Below are 15,686 nucleotides of genomic sequence, written 5' to 3' on the forward strand. Positions count from 1 at the left end.
TCGGGGTTGCTACGAGGATCAGATATACCTCTGGACTCATGGGCTCTTTGCCAGTTCTAAAGTGTGGTACGAATGTCATCTTTCAGTCTGCATTTCTGTTTTCCTGTTGCACCACCAGCCACCATAGGCTTTTCACTCATTTCCCAGATCCCTGTCTCCCCAGCAAATGCCCAGTTATGATACCAGCCCACACCCTGTTTTAATGACATACTGCAAATTAGAACTTAAGGTCTAGAAATGTTTTGGATGGAGCTGTTTACAAATTCTTTGTCATTCATTTTCAGACTCGATTTCAGAAATGAAAGGTTTCCTTGCCTCTCACGTGCATCAACAATGCAAAAGAAAATTCAGAATCCCTGATGCCTGAGTAGCTCTATAATTAGATAAAAATTGCAATTGATGTTATAATGTTTACATGTGCAGAAATAAATGAATGCTGAAGAGCTGCTGCAGAGATTTGCAGAGGAATGTTTATGTAGCGCCAGTAGCTTGCTTAGAAAGCCTATCTTGCCATTAATATTCTTCCCAGAGATCTTTAAAATGCTTTTACTGATTTTTACCATGAATAGAGAAAGAAAATGAATGGTTGTTTTTTTTTTTTTTTGAGCTCTTATTATGTGCTAAGCATTACATTGCTTTGTTATTTTACCCTCAGAGCCTCCTTTAAGAGGTGGACTTAAAAATCCTGGTTTTGCAGATAAAAATAAGTTACTGGGAAAAAAAAAATTTAAGTAAGATGCTCAGAAGAATTCACTACCTTGCCCCAGGTGTGTTATTGGCTGTGTTTCAGAGCTACTGGTTCAAACACACAGGGCTTTGCTCTTAGTTACTTTTTACCTCCTGCCCATCAGGACTTCCTGGGACGAACTGAGCTTCCTTGCTTAAAGGAAGAGATGGTCTGGCCAAAGGGAGAAGATGACCAAATCTCTTCCCACCGGGAAAGTTAAGGCTCAAGCTTCCTGAGCATCCCATCCTCCTTCTGGATCTAGAAGGAGGGGAGGACAAGCATCTGAACTTTGCATAAACACTGACCTTGAGCAGCGACTCTGCCCTCTAGGAAGAACCAGGTCCACTGAACACCCCAGATGAATGCGGACCAGTAGGGCTGGTCCTTCCTCCTCTTGTAAAGGACGCATCACGGAGGGCAGGCAGAGGGGCTGGAGTGTGGATAGGAATACAGCCTATGGAGGCTGATGAGAAGAGAAAGTCTTCTCTCCCACAAAAAGCAAGTCAGTGAGTATTTATTGAGCACTTTCTGTGTACCTAGCCTTATGCCAGGGCTTCCCAGGTGGCGCTAGTGGTAATTCAGGAGAATTAAGAGACATGAGTTCCATCTCTGGGTTGGAAAGATCCCCTGGAGAAGGAAATGGCAACCCACTGTGGTATTCTTGCCTGGGAAATCCCATGGACAGAGGCGCCTTGCAGGCTACAGTCCATGGGGTTGCAAAGAGTCAGACAACCAAAGCGGCTTAGCACAAGCAGAAGCCTTATGCCAAGTGTCTTGGAAGAATCCAAAGAAGGCTGAGCCTTGAAGAATGACCAGGATGTCCCTGCCCTGCACCCCACCACCACCACCCCCAGAGAGTGAGAAAATACAGAGGTAAGAGGAACGTTTCGGGCATGTGCTTGAGGATTGCCCAGAGGGTACAGAGAGGTGGGGAAAGAAAAAAGGCAGCGGTGAGAACCTGCCAGGCCGGTACACCATGCGGAGGTCTGTAGACCACCCAGATGGCAGCCTTGACCTTCAGAGTCCAAGTCTCCCACTGAGCTGCTTTCAGACTCCCCCTTGCCTGATTTGCCTCTGCCTTCGCTTTGGAACAAGTATTCTCAGCGGCTGCCTCACATTATTAAGCTGCATCAGCGTCAGCCTTGGAATTGGCCCCTTCTCTCCTGGGAGCACCTGACAAAGTGATCTGCCTGACTTCTTCGTCGTTTGCCTCCCCTGGGTGCCCAGGAATAATGGTGTGTTGTCAGGGAGTGTTTTTCCACCCTGTCTGGGGGGAAGTTTCCCATCTGTGTGGAGCCCTCTGGGAACCCACTGCTGCACAGACCTTCTGTTCTTATCTTAAACTCCTGCAGAGACTTCCCATCAAGGTGATTCATAAAATCAAAACTGTGCAGGCATTAAAAAAAAAACAAAAACCCTCCAACAACGATATAGGATGACTATAGGAGAAGTCATTTTCCAGCCTTCATGATGGTTGACCATGCAGAGGAAATTGACAGTCTACACACTGGTCACTCCCATTCTTCTGCTACTTTGCCCACATTCCCCAATCTTTCCTCCCTAAAATCCTACTCTTCAATCTCCAAGGCCTAACCTGAATGTCACCTCTTCTGGGAAGTCTTCCTTGATTTCCTTTCTTATTTTTTTAAATCATGTTTGTTGATTACCTTTTCTCTATCACAACACAGTATGTAATAGTTCATCATTTGCATATCCATATTCCCCTCTAGATTATGATCTCCTAGAAGATGGGCAAAATGTGTCTTTCATCTTGGTACCCCTGAAGAAGGGTACCCTAGGAAGGAAGCTTGTTGAATGAATAAAGATCACAGTAAAACCACAGAAACAAAAAAGATTACTGCAATCATGGGACCTACATTACTCACCAAAATGGCTGGACTTAGCAAAGTGATGAAGCAGAGTGGACTTTCAATCCTAACTCTAATACTTACCAACTCAGTAACTCCTGGGAAGTTGCTGCTCTCTGTGCCTTAACTCTTCATGTGAAAAAAGAGATCAAAAGACCTCTTAGGTTTGTTCTGAGGAATGGAAATGAGATATTATGTATTGATATTAAGTGCTCAGCACGTGCCTAAGGACATAATCAAGAGCTCAATACGGTACTTACGCTAGTGTTAGTCATAAGAAATCAGAAAATTTAGACAAGACAGTAAGAAGTGGTAGCACCAGCAGAAGATGGGTTCAGGAATTTCCCTGGTGGTCTAGTGGTTAAGACACTGTGCTTCCACCACCGGGGGCACGAGTTCAATCCCTGGCTGGGGAAATTCTACATGCTGCATGGTGTGGCAAAAAAAAAAAAAGAAGGTGGGTTCAACTTCACTCAATGTACATTTATTGAGTTCCAGCCAAAATATTAAAGCCAAATGAATGAACTTCATTTTATGGAGGAAGGAACAGATGCAAAACCTCCTACCACGTCCCTCAAGACACCATGTAACAGGCAACAGTTCACTGGCTAAAACAGAGGTAGGGAAACTTGAGGTGCCAGCAGAGGACCCAAATAGCTGGGCAGAGTAGAGAGAACAAAGGATAAATCCCCAAGGAGAATCCTGGTGATAAGTTGGCTGATAAGGAGAGGAAGCAGATGCCTCCAGAGATGGGGTTTTAGATCACCACCTGACACCCAACAGAGGTGCTCAATAGGCAGGAGCTACCATGGGACATAGTGCTGAAGCTCCAGATGTGTAACTCGGAGTGATGTTGAAGCCTTAGGCAAATATGAGTCATATATACCCACCTCATTGGAAAAGACCCTGATGCTGGGAGGGATTGGGGGCAGGAGGAGAAAGGGAAGACAGAGGATGAGATGGCTGGATGGCATCACCGACTCGATGGGCATGAGTTTGAGTAAACTCCAGGAGTTGGTGATGGACAGGGAGGCCTGGCGTGCTGCAATTCATGGGGTCGAAAAGAGTCGGACACGACTGAGCGACTGAACTGAACTGAACTGAACTGGTACCCACCTCCCACACAGCACATAGTATAGCCTCTGCAAACTGTGATAATCACTAACCAAACTGAGCCACATGGAGAGGTGCCATGTTCAGTTCTCAGTATGGGAGCAGTCATGGGGGAAAGTGTTTCCTAACACCCACCTTGAGGGGGAAAGGGCATATGGAGCTCTCCCACAGCCAGAGTACTCAGATAAAATTCCAGTGGTGTGTTGCCTTGGCAGCAGCTGCCAAGTGAAAAAGAGGAATGATGAAATAAGTGGGGAAAAAATGGGCAGAAGCAATAGATCAAGCCCAATATTTGATGTTCATTGGCAAGTTTCTCAAGAGAATATTTTATAGGGATGGATGTAATTTTTGAAAAGTCTCTTGTTAATAGCCCCTTTCCTGGGCAAACAGAGCTTTAGAGGAATTATTGGGTACAAGGAGAAGGGAAAGGTGATTGTGAACATGATTGTCAGGGTTGCACAGTGAAGGGGGATCCCATCATTAATGCCACGCGACCCAACATTCTGTGTTTCCCACAGGGTGATGCCCATGGCCATCCAGTTTTCCATCCTGATCATGCTGCACTCGGCTCTGGTCCTCATCACTACGGCAGAGGATTACAAGTGTTTGCCCCTGGTCCTCCGGAAGACCTGCTGTTGGATTAACGAGACCTATTTGGCCAGGAATGTCATCATCTTTGCATCCATCTTGATTAATTTCCTGGGCGCCATCCTAAATATCGTAAGCATTGCAAGTCCTTTGGTGTCTAGTGTGTAGTCAGGAATGAAGAGTTTATAGAACCTGCAGCCTCTGGCATTGCCTTCCTTGGAACTAATTATTAAATCCTTTGTGTATCTGGTCAAACCCCAAGTTCAGGGTTAGAGAAAGAAGACGTGGCTATACTGTCAGAACCGTGCATTTTACTGGTGGAAAACGGTGGTGGAGGTTATTTGCTCTAGAGGCACTGCAAGTGCCCTTAAGTTTCTGTACTTCAGTGGCCAGTCAATTAAAGTCGTAAACAAGAGTTATTCCTCATTAAGTTCCCACCTGCTGTGTGCCATGCTCTGAGGGAGGAGTTGTCTGTGCTCTCTGTATTTAGTTCTCGCATAAACCCCGTGAGGTAAGTCTCTTTATCCCCACTTTACGGCTGAGGAAACTGAGGCTCAGAGACATGAAATAACTTGCTAATAAGGTCTGTCTGACTCCATGACTCACGCTCATTCTCGTTAGCCCAACTGTATCTCTGGGAGGGGAAGCGGGGAGAATGGAAATAAGTAGCTGTCATTTATTGAGCACCTACTGTGTGCCACAGGTAGGTATTACTGTTCCCACCTAACAGATGCGGAAGCTGCCTTTCAGGAAGGTTGGGCATCTTGCCTATGATGTTCTAAGAGTTCATACCAGATGTGACACATCAAACTCAGATGAATCTCCAACTGCCATATTTATCACTGTCTTTAACTTGGTGATCCATGCTTCAGTGAATTCATATTCTCTCTAGAATGGTAACATGGTAGTTATAGGCATTTTCTGTGTCTATCCCAATAGTCTTGTGTTGTTCATGGTTTAGGAACCTAGATGTTTAGGAGAGATTTATCTGATTCCAGGCTCTGAACATTGAAGGAGACTAATTAAGGCATCATCTTGTGGCCAAAGCCATCATTGTGTCCTTTGGGCCTGAGGGAGGGTCTCCAAGTGTTCAGGGAGCCCAACTGTTGGACAATTGTCAGCCCGTAAGTCAGAGATTTACACTGCCTGAAATCCATTGTTCACACTGGACCAATAATTACCTAGTGTCCACGTTGCTCAAGCTCTGTGGTTGGCCTTGTTATAAAGAGACTATGGGACAAAGAAAAGGGGAATCATAGTCTAATTAAATTCCTCATCTAATGAACATTTTATAGATGACGGCAATTAAAACCAGAAGTCCTTAGTCATTGATCATGGACTGCAGAGCTGTAGCCAGGATCTCAACTCTCGATGAATCAGATGTTTCTGGGGCGTCCCAGTGACTGTAGGTCAAGGTTGCCACTGGGGCCAACTGTCCCACAGTGTTGTGGGAGGAAGTTCAGAGGCTTTGGAGTCAGATAGACCTGTGTTCAAATCTCACCTCCACCACTTACCAGCTCGGTGACCCTGGACAAGTTACTTTACTTCTCAGAGTTTCATATTTTCCAGTTGTAAAATGGGGATAAAAGTAGTGGCTACATCACAAGAGGGTTGTGACACCTTTTTTGTGCAAAGTGTCTGCCACAGCCTAGGCATTCAGCCAGTGGTAGCTATTCTCTTATGAGTGCTAAAAGATCTCCTGCAGCAACTTCTAGTCTAGGAAATGCTCACCACCCCAATGCTAAGAGTCTTTCTGGAAAGCATGCGCTGTGGGTCCCTTGAGTCCCCCCAGCTGTTCATGTGGAGACAGGCTGTGAGTGTTCCCCACCTGGTTCTCTCTTCCGTGCCCCACAGGCGCACTCCAGCGACCCTCCATGATGGGGCTGGTGGAGCAGTCTTACGCTAGTTTCGTGACTGGCTTGTGAATTTTTTTTCTGAGCCAGTCCTTTCTTTAAAATGAAACAGAAGATCCCGGCTGGGCTTGCATTCTGAAATCCAGCCCCTCGAGGGCCCGGTCTGCCCCAGTTATTTGCCGAAGCCCCGCAGCAATAGCACAGGACTCCGTTTCCAGCTCGCACTGACTTTGTTGTTCCTGTGTTTTTTTTTGTTTTGTTTTTTGTTGTGTTTTTTTTTTTTTTTTTCTTAATCCGCAGCTGTGGTGTGATTTTGACAAGTCGATACCCTTGAAGAACCTGACTTTCAATTCCTCAGCTGTGTTTACAGATATCTGCTCCTACCCAGAGGTATTTATTCACGAGCTCCCCTCGGTGAGACTGGGGCTTAGGCATCTTCACCAGCTCCGAATCGGCAGGACTGGCTAGCTCTCCAGGGGCCTGTCTGCCCTCCTCTGCCTTTTCCTCCTTCTTTTCTTCTTCTTCCCCTTTTCTGCCCTCCCTTCTCTCCTTGTATCTGCTTCTTCTCTTCTGTCTCTTTCCTGATCTCTTCTGCCTCTCTTTACCATTTCTCTCCTATTCTTCCTCCTCCTCTTCTTTCTTCTTCACTTCTTCCTCTGTCCACGCTCTTCTTTCCTTTGCCTCCCCTTCCCTCTCATTTCCCCTCAACTCCTCTTAAAACCCTAGAGCAGAATGTGCTGTTGTCTCCAGTATAGGGCATAGTGCAGAGCTGTGGCTCAGAGTTTGCTGCATTGGAAAAGGAAAGGATGGAAGGAAGGATGGATAGAAGGAAGGGGAGATAGAAGGAAGGAAGGAAGCCAGTAGATCACAAATGCAGAAAACAACAACTGAACATAAATCAAAGTGGGACTTCCTTGAGAGTCCAGTGGTTAAGACTCCGCACTTCCACTGCAGGGGACATGGGTTCAATCCCTGGCTGGGGAACTAAGATCTCATATGCTGAACAGTGCGACCGAAAAAAAAAAAAAAAAAAGATAAGTAAATAAATATAAATTAAAGTGGTACAGAAAGTGCCCAGAGCATCGCAGACTCAGGCGGTGTCCCAGCAGGCCACTTAACATTGTAGTATAAGCCTGACCATCTCCTGGCCCCTCACAGGGACTAGCCTGGCCCTGGGTCTTGGGGTCAACCTAAGGGTCAAGCAAAGGACAATCTTTGGCTCTGTTAAGCCATGACCCAGACCTTTACATACTGGGATATAAACTCTAGGTCTGGAGGGAAGACAGTTGGGATGTCCCAGCAGACAGCAGCCAACCTTGAGGACCTTGGGTAGACTTTTGTTCTCTGAGACTTCTTCCAGTATGTGGTGGGGGAAAGGCGCTCTGTTATCTGGCCTCAGCCCCAGAATTGGTCCAGGTGTTCTGAAAAGGACAGAAAGCCTCACGTCTGACCTCAGGTAATAGAGCATCTACTGGATATGTACAAAATCATTACATCTTCAAGATATGTGGAGGATGCTACTACCGTCTCCATGTTGTACATAATGAAACAGAGGTTCAGAAAGTAGCTTGCTCACTGCTACTCCTGCCTGACCCACCTTTTTTCTCACTTCTTTTCATTCTTCCTTCTTTCTGTGTTTCCTTTCTTCATTCAGTTATCAAGACTTACTGCTGCAGTTCAAACCACATCTGGCTTATTCATGAGCTCACACTTCTGAATTCAGGCTCCATCCCTAGGGAAGAACAAGGCTCTTCCTAAGGAAGTTCTGGGCAGGATGGGACTAGCTCTGGTTTCACAGCTGTGTGGGGCAGACCATGTGCTCTGGAACTTCCTCCCACCAAGAAAGGAGTGATCTCCGATTTTGTAGAGTCTGTGGGACACCAGTCCCCTGAGAACACCTTTATCTGGAGAGCATGAAGAGTGTCCAAGGGGCAGTAAGTTGGCCAAGAATCAGATATTTAGAGTTAGGCAAGAGCTGGATTTCACTCCTAACTGAGCCCCTTTACTTGCTAGCAGTGGAATCTTGAATCAGTTCAAACTCTTTCTGAACCTCAGCTTCCTCATCTGTAAAGTGGGAAAAATAATACCTTCTTTGCACAGTGATTGTGGAGTTACAGAATATCAGGTTCTCATGGTGCCTACCTAAATGAGTTGGCAAACGTCGAGCTTCTAACATGTGATCTGACTTGAAGCTGGTGTTTAAGTATTAATCTGGGCCTCTGATTCAATGCTGTGTATATACCCCTTGCCTCAAACTTGAACTCCCAAACTCAGGACCACAGCACTCATGGATTTCCCACGCCTAAAAAGTGGTGGGTAAGCGTTTGGATCACATAAGTTCATCTCTGTGCCTCTGTTTCCTTCTCTGCAAAATGAAGACGGAAACAATACCTTCCTCATGGGTAGTTGTGAGGATTAAGTGAATTAATCCATGGAAAGTGTTTAGAGAAACACCTGCCACAACGTATCTGCTGATTAAATGTCAGCTGTGATTCATTTACTAAGTTAAAAAGTTTTGAACTTGCACCATAAAAATATATTTATCTGTAATATATACCAATGTCCTGGGCTTTTCCAGGTGGTGCTAGTGGTAAAGAACCCACCTGCCAAAGCAGGAGAAGTAAAAGATGCAGGTTCAGTCCCTGAGTCAGGAAGATCTCTTGAAGGAGGGCTTAACAACCCGCTCCAGTGTTCTTGCCTGGAGAATCCCATGGACAGAGGAGACTGGTGGGTTATGTATAGTCCATGGGTCACGAAGAGTCAGCTGTGACTGAAGCAACTTAGCATGCACACAGGCACCATTGTACTAAAGTGTCATGTACATTATGAAACATATTCGTAAAATCGAAATGTTAAAAATGAGATAAAATAAATCAATCAGTTTTAATATTAAAATTTTCCTCCCAAGACAGAGGATCATCTTGCCCAGGGGCCAGCAAACTATGACCACAGGCCCAATTCCACTTGCCACCTGTTTTGTAGATAGTTTTACTGGGCCACAGACACACCCATTTATTAGCAATGTCTTTATGGCTGCTTTTATAACATAACGGTAGAGTTGAGTAGTGGTAACTAAGTCGAAAATATTCGCTATCTGGCCCTTGCCAGGCAAAGTTTGCCAAATTCTGATATCTCCTCAGGTGCAGGAATCCCACTGGCCTAAAATGTGAGCACCTGGACTCTTTCCATCATCAGCTACTACAGCAACCTTGTTAAACCCACCATTTACCATCTTGATATATCTGGCCATGTTTCTCTACCCAAGGATTTGTCTACCAAAGTAGAAGGAATCAGACATTCAAACCTTCTAAAAGGCTTAATTTGCACAGCCATCTCCCATCACTCACAAGTGTGTATCCCCAAGCAAATCACTTTCTCTCTCTGAGTCTTGGTTTCCTCATCTGTATACTGGACCTCTCTACCTCCCCCATGGGGAACAGTTCTCAATCCAGAAGCAGGTAATTAAGCTTTGTGATGTGGCATAAACATAAAAGCCTGTCATCATATATGGTATAAAGTAAAGTTTATTTCTGAACTGGAGCTTGCCAATTACTAAAGAAAAAAAAAGAGTGAGGATATAGGAAATGATCATGAAGAAAGTCATGTTCCAGCTATGATTCGAGAAGTAGTCTAGGAGAGCAAAGAGCCATAAGTTTGTAAAGTGAATGACAGTCACATGCACAAACCATTCTCATCATCTCAAAATCCAGAATATGGTTCTCAGATTAAATGGGAAGATTTTCATTTTACAATCAAACCCCTTTAAATATGCTATAGCAGATTGGAATAGTCATTGATCAGTCAGCTATACTTGCAAGAACAGTCAGAGTATGCTATGGTTTTAAAGGGTCCCTGAGAACCAGTTTTCCCTACAGGCATCAATCATCATTGGTGTCTTTACATCCTGGGACTTTCTCCCATTTCTCTTTCATGAATTCAGGTTCTACCCAGCCTTCAAACCTTTTCCAAGTGTACACAACCCCTTCAGATTCAGTTCAGTCACTCAGTTCTGTCCAACTCTTTGCGACCCCATGGATGGCAGCACGCCAGGCCTCCCTGTCCATCACCAACTCCCGGAGTTTACTCAAACTCATGTCCATTGAGTCTGTGATGCCATCCAACCATCTCATCCTCTGTCGTCCTCTTCTCCCACCCTCAATCTTTCCCAGCATCAGAGTCATTTCCAATGAGTCATCTCTTCGCATGAGGTAGACAAAGTATTGGAGTTTCAGGTTTAGAATCAGTCCTTCCAGTGAATATCTCAGGGTTGATTTCCTTTAGGATTGATTGGTTTGATCTCCTTGCTATTCAAGGGACTCTCAAGAGTCTTCTCCAACACCGCAGTTCAAAAGCATCAATTCTTTGGCAGTCAGCTTTCTTTTTAGTCCAACTCTCACATCTATACATGACTACTGAGAAAACCATAGCTTTGACTAGACGGACTTTTCTCGGCAAAATAATGTCTCTGCTGTCTTGGTTGGTCATAACTTTTCTTCCAAGGAGCATGCATATTTTAATTTCATGGCTGCAATCACCATCTGCAGTGATTTTGGAGCCTGAAAAAATAAAGTCTGTCACTGTTTCGCCATCTATTTGCCATGAAGTGACGGGACCAGATGCCATGATCTTAGTTTTCTGAAAGTTGAGTTTTAAGCCAGCTTTTTCACTCTCCTCTTTCACTTTCATCAAGAAGTTCTTTAGCTCTTCTTCGCTTTCTGCCATAAGGGTGGTGTCGTTTGCATTTCTGAGGTTATTGATATTTCTCCCAGCAATCTTGATTCCAGCTTGTGATTCCTCCAGCCCAGTGTTTCTCATGATGTACGCTGCATATAAGTTAAATAAGCAGGGTGACAATATACATCCTTGATATACTCCTTTCCTGATTTGGAACCAGTCTGTTGTTCCATATCCAGTTCTAACTGTTGCTTCCTGACCTGCATATAGATTTCTCAAGAGGCAGGCCAGGTGGTCTGGTATTCCCATCTCTTTAAGAATTGTCCACAGTTTGTTGTGATCCACACAGTCAAAAGGGCTTAGGCATAGTCAATAAAGCAGAAGTAGATGTTTTTCTGGAACTCTTCTTGCTTTTTCAATGATCCAACGGATGTTGGCAATTTGATTTCTGGTTCCTCTGCCTTTTCTAAATCCAGCTTGAACATCTGGAAGTTCACAGTTCACATACTGTTGAAGCCTGGCTTGGAGAATTTTGAGTATTACTTTACTAGCATGTGCTTCCTGCCAATCTCACATGTCCTTAAGGCATCATCTTCATACTCACGGTCCATCATTTCTATAATTCATGTAGCTAGAACATTTCTTCCAACTCTTCAAGCTTCTAAATTGCTTTAAGGAGAAAAGACAATATTGTATTCAAGATTCAACATTACCTTAAGGGCACAGCACAGGACAGAATCCACAATTTAATAATTTTTCTTTAAAAAGATAAATTTCAAGTGGAACAATAGAGATAAAATTGCCTTCCCACCTGAAATAGCTAAAAACAAACAAAATATCTGAAACAATAGTTCTCAAGACACTGGGCATCAGGTACTGAAGGAGAGCAAACCCTGAAAGACAAGAAGCAAATTAAGTGAACCCTATGATTGCCTGGGCTGTATCTTGAATTAAGAGTGTTTCAGACTGGCTCAGGTTGGAAGAACGCACATGGAACTCAGTGCAACTTCCTGATTTGAGAAGATAAAACTGAGAATCTGGGGGGACCAAGGTGGCTAGAGTTTGTAGGACATACTGCCAGAGAGAAGAGTTTCTGAGAGAGAAGACTCAGAGATCTGCAGAGGGTCTGATCAGTGCATGCATATGAGGAAACAGCGATGCTCCAGAAAAAAAAAAAAAAAAAAATCTGAAAGGATTAGTGCCTGGCTCTCACATTGGGCTGGGAATAGTGTCTTTTCCCACCAGCCAGTCTGAAAAATACCATAATTCATGGGACATTAAGTAGAGCAATCAGATGAGCCTTGCTTCAGTAGTGTTCAATAATTACCCCTAGATTATATGCTGTTGCTCTAGTTCTTCCTTAAAAATAATCTTAAAAGGAAGATGGCGCTTCCTGGTGGTCATGGTTGAGACCCTGCCCTTTCAATGCAGGGGGTTGGGTTTCGATCCCTGGTAAGGGAACTAAGATTCCACATGCCATGCAGTGTGGAAAAAAAAAAAAGAAAAGTAACACCAAAATTCTAAGAAGACATTTCTCCTTTTTATAAAGATCAAAATGTTTATTATTTTGTGTTACAAAAAATGAAAAGAAATCCAATCAGATAATGAAGTAAACATATAGGGCAATAAATCTTTTAAAAAGGATAAATTATTTTAAAAAAATGAATCCTAGAATGTTTTCCCTTCAAGTCACCACTCTGTTGCTTAATAAACTTCTTGTAAAATGAGAAATATTTTATATTAGAAAATACAAAGTTATATATCTGTATTGGAAAAGAATGTTCATGTCAGCCTTCTTTGTAATAGATAAAAACTAATAACCCAATTGTCCCTAAATAGTCGAGAGGATAAAGAAATTAAGAAACTGTAGAATAACCATCCAGGGGACTACTACCCATTGGTAGAGAGAGATGATCTCTGGATATATGTGCAATAACATGGATGAATCCCAAGATCGGTATGCTGATAGAAATAAGCAAAACAAAGCAAAAGTATGCATTTGTATGGTCCTACTGATATAAAACTCTAGAAAATGTATTGATAAATTGATACATAATAGCAGAAAGAAATAAGTGGTTGGCTGGGGAGGAGAGGGAGGAACATGGGAGGGGAGAATCATAAAGGGATACACTGAAACTCATGCTAGTGTTCATTTTCTTAATTGTGATGGTTTTGTGGATGTATACAAATACTTAAGCTTAGCAAAGTATATGCAGTAGATATATGCAGTTCACTGTAGGTGAATCATAACTGAAGAAAACTATTTTAAAACTTAAGTGCAAAAGAGGAAACAGAGAGAGAGAAAGGGGAAGAGAATTAGAGTCTTGAAAACCTGTAGTCAGAACATTTTGGCCGAACTTGCAGCTGTGGTCTTGAGCAACTTACTTAAGCTCTCTGAGCCTCATTTCCACACTGGGATAACAGCTGTGCCTACCTCACAGTGTTATCATGAGACTTAGATTGAGAGAATGCATGTACACACTTACTACAGTTTCTGGTGCATAATAAATGCTCATTAAACATCAGTTGCTCATGATGATGAAGATGAGGGATGAAAGGGGGTGGGAGTTAAAAGAGGAAGACAAAAGGGAGAAAAACCAAGAAGGAGCAAAAAGAGAGGAACAGAAACAAAAGAGTGATAATAGAGCAAATAGTTCATGGTAGTCCCTCAGTCATGTCCGACTCTTCACGATCCCATGGACTGTAGCCTGCCGGGCTCCTCTGTCCGTGGAATTCTTCAAGCAAATAAGCAGATATTTTAAATTCCAAAAGTGACTGTAAAAATTGGTATTTTCTTAAATTCTTGCCTTCATTTCTCTGGTTAACTTCTCAGGTAGGGATCAGAGCCTTGAGAAATTTCAGAGGAAAATGTATTCACTGCAGTCTAAAATCTCCAACTGGCATTCAGGATAAAATTAGATTCTCCAGACTTTCACAGTGACAAGTCCACCAAAAACTTCAAACAAAAAATAAGTGTCAAATAGCACCATTGTAATTTCAGAACTTTTTCTAGTTGAACAGAGGGATATTATATAAGCTCATTTTTCTTCTACACTGAGCCAATTTATGTTATGGCTAAATACATAGTGGAGATCATTTTGTTTTTTCCCAAATGATAATTAATTTTTGGAATTGCCTTTCCCCACAAAGAGCCAAAAGCTGTAATAACACAATGTGATCCAAAAACCAAGTCCCATCTCACTGAAGCTTGGACTCCAAATGTTTAAAGACATTAATTGTGCATGGAAACTAGGATAGATTTGAATGATAGAAGCTGTGAGGTGACACAGAATGAGCAAGCACTCTTTTTCTGCCATTGACTAGCCATTTAGCCTTGGGGGAATCACCTAACCTCTTTGAGCCTCAGTTTCCTCATCTGTTTAATGGAATTATTAACAATAGCTATCTTTAAGATTGTTTGGGTGACAAATAGAGATAATACACCTAAAACACTCACTAAATATTAGTTCCTTTTCTCCTCTTTCTTTAAAGCTTTGATAATTGAGTAAATAGTATCTGCCAAAGTAGAGATTTGTATTTAAGGAGGGAAATAGGAATATAACAATTTTTTTTTTTTTAAGCCAGGGCTTCACTGGTGGCTCGGTGGTAAACAGTCTGTCTACCAATGCAGGAGACGTGGGTTTGATCCCTGGTCTGGGAAGATCCCACATATGGCAGAGCAGCTAAGCCTGTGTGCCATAGCTAAGGAGCCTGTGCTCCAGAGCCCTGGAGTCACAGCTACTGAAGCCCACACACCGTAAAGCCCATGCTCCCCAACAAGAGAAGCCCAAGCTCCACAAATAGAGAGAAGCCCCCATTCACCTCAACTAGAAAAAAAAAAAAAAGCCTGCCCAACTACGAAGAACCAGCACAGTCATAAATAAATAAAATGACTTTAAAAAAAAAGGTGCAAAGCTTCATTCTCTAAACATGAGATTATCTGCATAATCACATATATAGCATGTGATTAAAAATTTGAGTGGGCCACACTTTCATTGCAATATCAGTCTCCTATCAATTATTTACAAAGTGGCAACCACCTTGACTTGGATCATTCTCAGGAAGCCAGTTCCTCCTAGACCTCCACGTGTTGCCCCAGCCAAGAGAGTGGCCTTGGAGAGGATACGCTCACTCCAACAGCACCCCCGCGTTCCTCTTTGCTAACTGTTCTTTGCTGACAGCATATACTTCCTAGGTATGTCCAGCAATGTCAAATCGTTATCCTCTGGGAACAAATTTAACTTTTGAAAGTCACCAAGTTGTGTAATCTGGCTGGACATTGTTGTTTGAAAAGTGAAAGTGAAAGGGCTTCCCTGGTAGCTCAGCTAGTAAAGAATCTGCCTGCAATGTGAGCAAACTCAGTTCAATTCCTGGTTTGGAAAGATCCCCTGGAGAAGGGATGAGCTACCCACTCCAGTATTCTTGGGCTTCCCTGGTGGCTCAAACGGTAAAGAATTCACCTGTAATGTGGGAGACATAATCTGGTTGGACATCATTGTTTAGGAATCAAATATAGAAAAACTGCATTTTGCGGGGGCATTTTTCAAAACCAGACTCTGAAGATTATTTACAGGGATCTGAGCTCAGTCATCAAAGAAGCAGGATCAACATAAACACATAGTTCCTTAAGGTGACTACACTGAATTGACCAATAAGCATCATCAAAAGAAGCATAATTCTTTTATTTTTTTTTAAAAGTATAGAAAATATCAAATTCTTTCCCTAAGAACTAGCTATCTGCCTGCTCATTGGTTAGGTTTTATTTCATACTACACTGTGAGTCATCGTTTGTGAACATCATTAACAGAGATTATGTCTTCCTGTGAATTATTATGAGGTTAAAATATTGACCGGGGCTGTAGT

The 15,686-nt window shown here is 43.0% G+C and overlaps 1 protein-coding gene across 1 annotated transcript in view; it reads left to right on the forward strand.

The window, feature by feature from the left end:
* The window catches only part of ADCY8 (adenylate cyclase 8), a 225,289-nt gene that overhangs the window by 169,898 nt on the left and 39,705 nt on the right, over positions 1-15,686 (forward strand). Inside the window, exons 10-11 of the mRNA XM_061122792.1 lie at positions 4,227-4,428; positions 6,450-6,539. Of these exons, the coding sequence (XP_060978775.1) occupies positions 4,227-4,428; positions 6,450-6,539 (292 nt within the window). The remainder of the gene's footprint in view (positions 1-4,226; positions 4,429-6,449; positions 6,540-15,686) is intronic.

The sequence above is a fragment of the Dama dama genome, chromosome 21, assembly GCF_033118175.1.
Source record: "Dama dama isolate Ldn47 chromosome 21, ASM3311817v1, whole genome shotgun sequence".
Taxonomy (NCBI): domain Eukaryota; kingdom Metazoa; phylum Chordata; class Mammalia; order Artiodactyla; family Cervidae; genus Dama; species Dama dama.